General features: G+C 42.3%; 1 protein-coding gene across 2 annotated transcripts in view; it reads right to left on the bottom strand.

The window, feature by feature from the left end:
• LOC102110995 (E3 ubiquitin-protein ligase KCMF1) overlaps positions 1-9,696 on the bottom strand; it is a 42,462-nt gene extending 32,766 nt beyond the window's left edge. The window contains exon 1 of one of the 2 annotated variants that reach the window (XM_005530925.3): positions 9,165-9,696. In XM_005530925.3, the coding sequence (XP_005530982.2) occupies positions 9,165-9,696 (532 nt within the window). Of the gene's footprint in view, positions 1-8,426; positions 8,691-9,164 lie in introns of those variants that run through there. The other variant, XM_014259668.2, reaches the window with a different exon arrangement.
• Positions 9,697-11,467: the final 1,771 nt, after the last annotated feature.

Raw genomic sequence — 11,467 nt, forward strand, 5'->3', positions numbered from 1 at the left:
ACCATTTATTTGCAGATAAAGACAAAAATTATTGACAATCACACAAGATGTCCTTACATGACTGTATACTAATGAATTTGTGACCTTGAAAATCATGTATGATCTATTGTTGCTGGAGCTAGGACACTTGAGACACCTATCAGGTGCCCAGAGTATCACCTGTTTAACAGCTCACAGCACTGCTCTCCAACCAGGCACCTCCAGAATGCCGCTATTCATCTGCTAAGTAATTCTAATGTTGTTCTAGGCACACACCCAGGTGTTTATTTCCAGAAGCTGCCATGAAGTTCCTCCCATAACATCAAGCATCTAGAAAACAACTCTGTTGGTCTGAAAACTGTTCTGGGAATTTGTTTTAAATTACAACCATAATATGAATATTTTTATCTGTCACATTAATTTATGCTGATTTCTACACTGTTTGTACATAGACTTCACCTAATTCCTTCAAATTTTTAAGTAAATACAGTCTCATAGAAGGAGCCATTAGAAATCACCTTCAGTCAAGAACATTGGCTGCTTTAGTATCAATAAGCTAATAGCAAATAGCATTTACACTAGGAATCAACTGTTTTTTGTAAACAGTGACTCTGCTCAAGAAATAATTAAAGACCACATCAGCCATAACCTAGTAAAACTTTCACTACTAAAGGTACCTCATCTTATCAGCCAGCAAAAAACAAAACACAAATCCATCTCAGTATCCAGCTGCCTAAAACCTTTCCAGCAACAGTTTTTTTCCGAAACAAGCAAGGGCACGTTGTGCACCAAGAAACACCAGAACTCTGCTTTTCAAAGAGGCTTAGAGAGGTAGGCACTAAATTTCTATTGCACTTGCACCCAACAGGGGTCTACAGCTTCCCAAGAGGTTGTTGAAAATCCCACACCAGAGCACTCAAAGGAGGAAATTAGCAAAGTGAGAGCACAGCCAAGGGGAAGAAAGAATAGTGACAACAAAGAGGGTAAAGGATAAGAAATCAAAGGCAAAAAGAAAGAAAGCAAAGATAATTTATCCTACCAGAGACAGCACCTCTTGTCAGTCAAGACAAGAAACATTGCCTCCCAAAAAGAATCTGGCACCAGGAAGTGGCAGAAGGGGAAAGATCAAATCTGACCTGAGGTAAGAAAAAAAAATGCAGTTATAATTTTTCTTTTAGAACAATGTCTGTTGTTTTATCTAACTTTTGCAGTATATTCTTTAAACATTTTTAAATTATTTTTCTTCATCTGCATTTTGTCAGTGATGATAGTGGGATGGTACAAATCAAATGCAGCACAGGATCAATAGTATTTTAGTAAAAATATAAGTAGTGTTTTGGTAAAAATTAAAGACAAATTTTAAGTACTATGGGGACTTAATATGAAGTGATAGCTACAAACAATATATACTAGTGAAATGTCCCAAGGAATAAAAAAACTGGAATGGCCTTACATCTATAAAACTCACTGCAATGGAGTACAATACCACTAATTTTTACCTGTAGGAGACTTTGCTGACTGCCTATTGGCAAGACAAATCTACGCCAGATATCCCTTGTGCACATGGGAGAAACATCACAGTCCCTTGTGTCCAGGTTCCAAGTTTATTGCAACAAAAAAGTTGTACCCAGGTCTCCAACTGAAAATGGGGTGATTTTTAGAGACAGTCTCTAGAAGCTCCAAATAAAGTAATCGCAACAGAAAGAACTAGCACAAACAGAAATTCACTGCAGGGTGATGAGCAATAAAAAGGAACACTCATAAAAAGCAAATCATAGATGACACCTAAAATTTTTTTACAAATATTTAAACATTAAAAACAAAAGAAAACAGAAATTCCATCAAGTAAATGCATCTATCCTCACCTTATCAACTTATTCAAACTACATTATCAGAACAAATCTGGCAGGTAAGGTGGAATCATTTTTTCCTAACATGTCAGAGGCTCCACCAATTTCTTCTAGTCATACTTAAAAATTAATTCAAAACTAGAACAATTAATTTCAAGTGGTAGAAATAAACCCATTACCTGCACATGCCTCTGATACACAATTCCAAGGCTTCTGTGATGCTGCCTCACAATTTTTACTCAGCACAGATCTCATGTCTAAACTTAGTAAATGGTAATAAGCCACACTAAACTTTTCAAGTAGATCTGAACTGAAACGTTGGGTTTATACATATTTTCTGAAACAGTGAAACTAATGAGCTTGTCTCTATGCCTCACACTGAATTCCAAATGCTCTTACTTTACTGTGTCAAAATGCTACGCAAAGAAAAAAATGTGGATAAGCATTAGGACTAGATATATGGAAAACTGTTGGAGTAAGTTCAAACCAGACACTCAAGTGAAAGGGAGCTAAGATTTAAGATCCTTGATAGTCACATTTGTATTGAAGTAGTTAAAATACCTGGAACAGAAAGTTTAAGATCAAATTTAAAGCTTTAACTGTTGAATCTGGATATAAGGTAGCTGCAAGAACAATAAATAAAAACCTCCATAATCTCATCACACAGTGTACAAAAAAGCAGTTCAATTTTATTTCTCCCCTAGAATTCATGAGATTTCTTCTTGTATTTGAAAAGGGAGATCACAGATTACCTTTTATGCAGTAATGCCTTTCTTTCAGATTCTCTACTAGCCTTCTTTTTGACACAAACACCTTTTCAATTTCTGTCCATGCAGTAATTCCCCTCACACATCCTTACATCCTGATTCATTAACAGCACTCAGTTTTCTGAACTGCTCACAGTACCTCAATAATGTTGTTTCTGTATAGGTGAGCAACACTTCTGCCTATAGCTAAAGTTTTGTATATTCCTTCTCTATTACGTCTCCATTTTCAGAACCTAAATCTGCTCATCTATTCTATGTCCTGTAGAGGGGAAGAACACATTGCATGTGGAGGGTTTAGCCCAAATGATTCCAGGAACAAAAACCATGCATGCTCACTACCTTACACAAAAATATACGTATCCCTACTATCAATCTACGGTCAGAATTTATCAGATGTCATTTAACACAATTATATTCCTTAAAAAATACCACCTTAATCAGTGCACCAGCATGTACAATGTTAGCAAACAAACATGAAAGTCCCCGTTTGTTTTGTCTTCCTTAGTCAGCCTGAGCCCTTAGTTATCACAGAGTTCAAAAAAATTTGCACTGAGTATCTGTAAGCATTTTATCTACAGCATTTCAGTGCAGCCCAAACATCAATGAATTAACTTCAACAACACTTCTAAGCAAGATCTCACTTCTCTTGAAATAGAAGGAAACCACAGGATGTAAAAAATAAAATTCCAAGTCTACTGAACTCAATCACCCAATCTGAGATGCCAAACTATGGATTTTTAATAATTCTTGATTTTCTACAACTAAGTGTTTTTCCAAAGCTCACTGCTCAGTTAATACAGTTGAAGGTGTGAATGCTCAGATCCCAAAATCCCAGATCAGGTCTTCATAAGGAACAAACAGCTAACAGCTACCTGTGAATTCCTGACAAAGTAACTCACCTAGCAGTTCACATGAACTGCAACAGAGAACAGGACAGTTGATCCAGCTTTCCACAATAAAGCTCCACTGTCAACACCTTGGCCATCCTTTCTTTCTGCAATGTCTCTATCTACTCATTTGCTGTACGGTCACAAACATTGAGTGGTGGTCGAACATAGAGAACCCTCCTGCACACTCTAAAGAATGCAAGGTGGTGTGGAGTAGACAATAAGCAGCTGTGTACAAAGTAAAGATACTCAAATGAGGTTGAGTTATTGGTGTCTCTGCAACTTGTCTCTGTTATATCCCAATTCTCGAGCAACATTCTTCAAATACGCTGCTGTGCCCAGCAGCTTCTTGAATTTACTAACACAGCAGCTGCTGCTTTGGTTTCGTATTTAACAGTAACAGAAATAATATAACAATGATGATACAACAATTAACAGCAGGTGACACCAACAACTCTCCCTCAAATGTTATCAGTAAAGTATCAAAAGTATTTGAAAAGCTTTCTTTTTACTTAACATGTATGAATTTTATTTGTCCAGTACCACTCAAGCAATTTTCATGGTTCCACAAATTTCCCCGAATCCCTTCTTGTTCAAATCAACATTTGGAAGAGCTTTTCCACTGTTTGTCTTCTCTCTTCAACCCCACCTAATAATGTTAAAAGAATTACAGCTCTGTTCCAGTTTTCCCGCTTAAGATAGAGGCTATCAGCCTTTCAACATTGATAATTTAAATCTACTATTTTTCTCCCATTTCCCATGATGTTGTCATTAGTTTTTATGAGGTCCTGAGAGAAAAAACAGTCTCCCTTTACAAACATTTTGGAGGACCTTGTTCAGACTCTGCAGGAACAGTGGAAGCTTGGTTCACACAGGTTCCTAAACCAGAACCAGAACCCTTGTTTTAAAATCTAGCTTCCATAAAGCCAGAAAGTATCTTGCCAGTTAAAATATGACTTCTTTTTCCAGCTTTTTATCATTAAAGGGTGATTCAGTTTCCTACTGAAATCAAACAAGTTTAATAAAAAAGCAAATGGTGTTCAAATAGTTCCAATCACATTTGAAGCTGTTTACATTTAATGTTAACATTTTTTGTGCCTAAACACATCTCTTGCTAGTCAAATTGTCATACTAACTAATTTTCAAATACTACACTACATCTGCAATTAGATGCATTAATATGCTACCATAGAATAAAACTAACAAGAGTATGAAACGCTTTGCATATACAGTTAGAAAATGCTTTGGCAGACTCAAATACTAGTACAAATTAAAAAAAACCTCACTGTTTTATGTTACATGTACAACTTAATCTGGACTTTCTACAAAATACATCTCAGTGGCAGCAACATATGAAAGAAATTATTATTCTGTATTGTGAAATAGCAAACTCCTTGTTTGGAGAAGATGCAAGCAAAGTAAGCATTGGAAGGCAGCAAGTTGTAACTGGTCTCACAGATGCACATTTCATTACTACATGTCATACTTCACCAACACTGTCTCTTGACTACTTTGTACGAAAAATATGTAGTCTTGTTAAGAGAATTAGAAGTTTTACATGCAAAAAATATATTAATTCTGCAAATTGTGTGGCACCTTTGTAACTGACACTATAGGAAGTATTAAGTTATGCATCAACTGATGAGCATTATTATACGCTGAGCATTATTGTGATGGGAGTTTATAGTACCCTTCTATAGCAGCTCAAGTATGACACAACTATTGCATCATTACAAAGGGCAGAAATTACTCTTGCTATTAATGCTTTCAAAAAGTTTGTTTCAGATCAAGTTTTATGTTTTGTATTATGACCTTATAGAAAACATCATTAACCAGACTCCCAATCTTTTCACTGTACAGCTAGTGGACTGGAGCTAACATTACCTTTATACTAATGGTTTTCAAGTGGTTGGTATGTATTAAACTGCAACTATGATTTCCTCATTTTCAATTTCTTTTTTAAGATTTACTTATCTACCTTTCTACTACAGATAAGCACTTGATTTCAGTATCTCTTCAACACATTTATGTATACACACAAAGAAATGAAGCACAGAAACACTGGCTCCCTCTGCTAAAAGGATCTCAAAGACAGAGGAGAATATCTGGAAAGGCCATGTGATCCTGACAGTCACTGCCGTCCCTTCCTAGCCATTACCTCGCCTTACCATCATCCATTCACAATTTACTTCACGTGGGACTAGGATCTGCAGGTGGGACTGCAGACTTTTGCTGATTCATAAGAAATGCTGACAAATGGGGACCAGCAAAAAACCCCAGCACTTGCATTGCTGACAGCTCTTTGAAGCTTTAAGACTACCTCCTTTAGTGAGAACAAGCAGAAAAGGATGGAACTGGGTCTGGGAGTGAGGCACAGAGCAGGAGAGATGGAGAACTAAGTGATGCAGGTGATATGGAACTGGGAGCCCTCTGGAGATGCCAGCTGTAGGGAATCTGAACCCAGGCCAGTTAATGCTGTTGCGACCTAGTTCCACAAAACAAGTTGCAAAAATGGTCTTGTAATGATATTCCTGGAATCTGCAATTCTTGATTTTTCTGCTGTCCTGGGTGGTGGCTACTGCCAAATAAGAGAATCATTGCCAGATACATGTTCACAAAAAGACATAACCTGTAATAAGAAAAATACCTTCTGGTAAACTTTCCAGAGCGTAAAAAAAAATTACCTACCTGTTCCTTGTAGACTGCCAAACATTACACCACCATATATTCCTCCACAGAGGGCCTAACTCAGAGAAACACAGCATATTGTTCCTATAAAGGGAACAACATGAAATCCAAGACCAGGGAATGACCTCATGTTTCATTCTACAAAACCAAAGGCAAAGCTTTTAACTAGCCTATTAACAACAAATCACAGAACAAAAATGGTTTTGAAAAATTAGAAGAGCGTAGTAATACTGAGAGATAAATAAATATTTAACTTTTGACAGCATTACCAAGGAAGTCTCTTGAACACTGAATAAACACATCCAAAAAAAGTAACAAATTCAAATTCTAGTTGGTGTCCATTTTCCTGGATTTAGGAGAAACAGGAGTCTGCACCTCATGTTGAAATGAGAGCACAGTGATAAGGCAGGCAACGGTGAAACTCTTTGTGAAGGATAACAAAATCTCACTTTTAAAAAAACAACAGAACCAACTAACCAAAGTACCACAAACAATTGTTTTGCGGAGATTATTATACCAAAGAAGCAGTCAAGAAAGCCAAATGGAAAGTAAGGATAAATCTCCATCAGATGCTTTACAGCCTACTTTAAGTCCTAAGCTTTTAGAATTCTAACCTCTCCCGCATTTACAAATCCAGATGCACACTTTTCCACCATAAAACTAGTACAGCATCCCGATTCTGTCAAGAAATATCAATAAATCTTGTTTGTAACTTTGTGTACGAACCATTTTAAATAAAGTACACAGAAAAAAAATTTCACATAAACATGATTAAAGTTTGGTTTTTCCCTATAACTATATTCTTCCAAGGCAGCCATCCCCAAATTGCTCATACTGGATCAAAAACTGTCACCTGTGAATAACCTTTCACTGTTTTGAAGCAAAAATTGCCTTTCTTATTGAATATATGGTTTCTATGGATTTCCAGAGTTCTACCAAAATCAAGGCCCCAAACCTCTTCTCCATAAAGTTGGAAAACCATCCCTCCCATACTAATATGTGTTATTCTATCCCTGTAACTAAAGTTGCTTAAAATAACATATCTGAAGTGTGAACTAAGAGGAGAATCATTGAGAAATTAAGACACAGACTAGCTAAAAAATAAAAAATCACAAGGATACACTGATTGTCATTTTTAATCTCACAGTGTTCTCATGGTTTCAGGAATCATTATTTGTTCACACATACACCTGAGAAGTCTACATCCAGGATCCAAAACTATCAAAACTCACACTTGCTTACCAATTAGGTAATTAAGCAATTATCTCTTTTTTTCTAACTAGGTGTGTCTAAATTAATCTGCTTTGTAAAGAGAATATTAAGCCCAGTTTCATTAACAGTCACTCCTTCAAAAACACCAATAACTGTCAAAGACAGGAAATGTAATTTTCCCTGCTACAAACATCTAACAGGAAAATTCAATCTATAGTCTCCATAAGAAAAAATACAAGAAAACCTACTTTCAAATTCTATTTTAACAAAAAGACAAAGCTGACACACTTTTTAACACACATCACATAATTCACTGCACTTGTCACTGAAAACTACTAAAGAACAACATGTATCACTTGTCACTTTGATAAAACTTCCGTAATTTTGACCCATTCAAGTTAGAAAAGCCTGTATTCCACTACTGTACATTAAAGAGAGTATTATGAATACATGCATGACAGCGGATACTTACAGACTGCATAATCCTACCACATCACCACCAATAGCAACTTTGTGATGATCATTTCATTTTAGTTAAAAACAACATCTTTAACCATAAAGAAATCCATCTCCACCCTCCTGGGAAACCATGAATGCGGGGGGGTGAGGGAGGGGAGAAAAAGCAGCTGTCATACTAAGCTTTAAAAAGTAAATAATCGAAAAAAGTTAGTGGATTTGGGGAAGACAATTCTTTGATAGAGATGCACACACACCTGCACAAACAAGAAGTCTGCAAAGTACTGCGACACACACCAAAAACCCACCACATGTACAACACTGCCTAAAATCAAGCTACTAACTAGAAGCCAGCAGTATGAGCCACAAATACCGAATTCTCCTATGTTTCTGTCAAAATGTTTTAAGATTAGATGAAACGGAGAAATGATAAATTAGATACGAGAAAACGAAGACAATATTGAATTAAGTTCCTAACATTGCAGAATGCTGCCTTTTCAGATGACAACCCCTGGTTTTCTAGAATACTAGTCCAAACACTTTACCGGCCGGTAAACTAGCGCGGAAAAGCCGAGCAACTTTCTCACCTTGTTTCATACTCCCATCTTCTTCCTGCAGGAATTCCTTTCTTAGCTTCCATCTCTTCCTCCACCCTGCTCCTTCTGACTAACTACCCACTGAACTCCTCCACGGCGGTAAACACAACAGGACCAGAGGCAAGCAGCACACAGAACACGTTTCTCCGGCGGCCTCAAAACATGCCACTACTACACCAGCACCGGCCTCCTCGGCCGCAAGGCAAAACCGAGAGTAAAACTTGCAGATCCCGGGGCCGCCAGAACACAAACCACCCCTCGTCAGGGCCAGGCAGGCTGCCCGCACACTCCCGCCCCGGGCCCCGCTTCCCCGCACCCAGGGGGGCCCTGGGGTGCGGAGCCCGGCCGGACCCGCCGCGGCGGCGGCCGACACGTCGGCAGGGCCGCCCCGCGCCACCGCCCACCCACAGCGGCCGGGCCCGCCGGGGGCGCCGCACCTCGCTCCGCCCGTCCTTCGGGCGCAGGAGCGGGGCTGCTCGGCCCCCCCCGCCGGCCGTACCTGCGACTCCGGCCCCACCCGGCGGAGGCCGCGCGGTGAACGGGCCGTACCGGCCTCCCCCGCTATGACACTGCAGAGCGCGGCCCGCCCGACGGGGCCTCTCCTTCCTTCCGCCACCGGGCCCCGGGCCCTGCTCCCGGCGGCGCCATGATGATGATCGGCCGCCCAGGCCGCCGGGCCGGGCCCCGCCGCCGCCGCCGCGGGCGGGCTGGGCGGCCCGCGCCGCTCACCCTCATGTCGGGACATCCTCCACCAGAGACGGCGGCCCAGGCCCGCCCCGGGGCCCCCGCGGGCAGCTCGGGCGCCGCTGCGGCCTCGCCCCCCGCCGCCGCCCCGGTGCGAGAGGAGAGGGGCTGGGGCTGGGCCGGGAAGGGGGCGAAAACACAAGAGGCGGCGAGGAGCCGGCCTCCCTTCTCCTCCTCCTGCCTCCTCGCTCGCCCTGCGGGGGGCGGATCCGGCGGCAACGGCTTCCCGGGCGCCGTGACACGGTGGCTCCGGGCCCCGCCGGCCGCTGGGGCCGCCCCCCGCCCCGCTCCGCCCCTGCCGCACCAGCGACGGCGGCGGCCGCGCTGGAGCCTTCCCGGCCCCGGCCCCTATCCCTTCCCCTTCCTCCTCCCGCCCCGGCCGAGCTGCTGGAGGAAGAGGAAACTCCCCGGCAGGGCGGCGGCCCTCCCGCGCGGGCTGCCGGGCCAGGGCCGCCCGGGGCAAGGAAGCGACCAAGGTAACGGAACCTAGCATCGGCCTGATCCGAAGGACATGCATTAATCAGCTCTTTTACGTAAAAGGAGCGGAGAAAGAGGGGCAGAGAATAGCTGGGCGCATGTCCTAAGCCGGCGTTCCATCACTGATCGCGTTACTCATTCTCTACCAGATTTGGGGAGCTGAGACTTCAGACACAGGGCTGGAGTCTCTCCGTGTTTTTTTTTTTTTCCGCGTCCCGCCTTTATCAGGCCTGCATAGGACTGCCAGAAGTGTCCTTCAGTTCAGCTCTAGCTCTGTAAAGATGATGCCCACGGAATGCTGTGTTCTGTCCCACTCACAGAATCACAGCGTAGCTTGAGTTGGAAGGAACGTGACAAGGATCGTCAAGTCAAGCTTCTGGCCCTGCATAGGACAGCCCTATGAATGGGCACCATGTGCCTGAGAGCGTTTTCCAGCGCTTCTTGAACTCTCTCGGACCTGGTGCTGTGACCATTGCCCTGGGGAACTTGTTCCAATGCCCTCTAGGTTAGGAAACTCTAATGTCCAGCCTAAACCTCCCCCAACAAAACCTCATGCTGTGCCTTCAGCTATAGTCATTGGTCATAACAGATAAAGAGATCAGTGTCTGCTCCCCCTCTTCCTCTCATGAGGAGGTTGTAGACAGCAACGAGGTCTCCCCTCAGTCTCATCCAGGCTGAACAGACCCAGGGACCTCAGCCACTTCTCATATGGTTTCCCCTCGAGGTCCTGTACTCCAGACAAGTGTCTTGGTCTGTCCACACCATGAGGACTTTTCATCATGTCATCACTGGCTTCCTGCCACTCCATGGAAGCCAGTCTTGAAAGGAGTGAAAGACCTGCAACATGGCTATGTTCCTTCCCTAGTTCACATGCACAGAGGACATACGTCATGCATTTTGTTTCTGCCTCTCTTACTATGACTTCCTGGCCTTTCCCTAGATTCCATCCATGGTAATCGCAGCATCTTTCTTGCATTCTCCCACCTGCTTTTGTTTTCTCTAAGTTATCCATCTACTGTGCACATGGCATTCCTTCATCTTTTCCCTTTGCCAATCCAACACTTCTATTTTCTCCACTGTCTTAGAGCACAGCTTCCATATGTTTGCCTCAGCACCAAAATTCTTAAATGCTTATGTTGGTGAAATACCTTCTCAGTTGGTTTGAAGGCCATGAGAGTCCACACCAGAGCACCTTAAGTATCAAGGTGCTGGGAAAGGCAGGAATGAACCAGAAGGTATTGAAACGAGGAAGTGCCGACCTCATTCCTGCCACCACCTCACTCCCACGCCAATTGCATTATTTTTCTGCTTATAATTGCATTATACATATCTATTTCTGCTTATAATTGCATTATACAGCCTCTGCTTGACACTTTACATGCACGTGCACCCTTTGTTCCCAGTACAAAGGCGTTCGATTCTGACCACCTGGGTCACATCCAGCTCTCCTTTAGCTACATGCAGTTTCATAAACAGTGCCTACTGGGAAGATAACCTGGATCCAAAAGTCTAAAATTCCAGTGGCAACAAGCAATACCTGTGAATTGGATAAGCTGTAGGAGAAAATGGAGATAATTTTGAGGACCATTTTGATAGGAGCAAATGACCTCACTGCTTGTGAAAGCAGGCGGGACATCAATGACCATGCAAAAAGGTTGTAAGTATACCACAGATGACAAAAACCTGAAGAGCACCTTGCAGTTGTCATAATACTCACTACCATACTATGAAAGCATGTCTTTGAGTGTTCACAGCAGTCTAGTTCTGGTGGCAGAGTTGTACCTATCCTGCCAGCATTTCACAGCAACAGT

This window comes from Pseudopodoces humilis, chromosome 4 (assembly GCF_049639895.1).
Source record: "Pseudopodoces humilis isolate 2021_Gansu_Grassland_sample_001 chromosome 4, ASM4963989v1, whole genome shotgun sequence".
NCBI classification, from domain to species: domain Eukaryota; kingdom Metazoa; phylum Chordata; class Aves; order Passeriformes; family Paridae; genus Pseudopodoces; species Pseudopodoces humilis.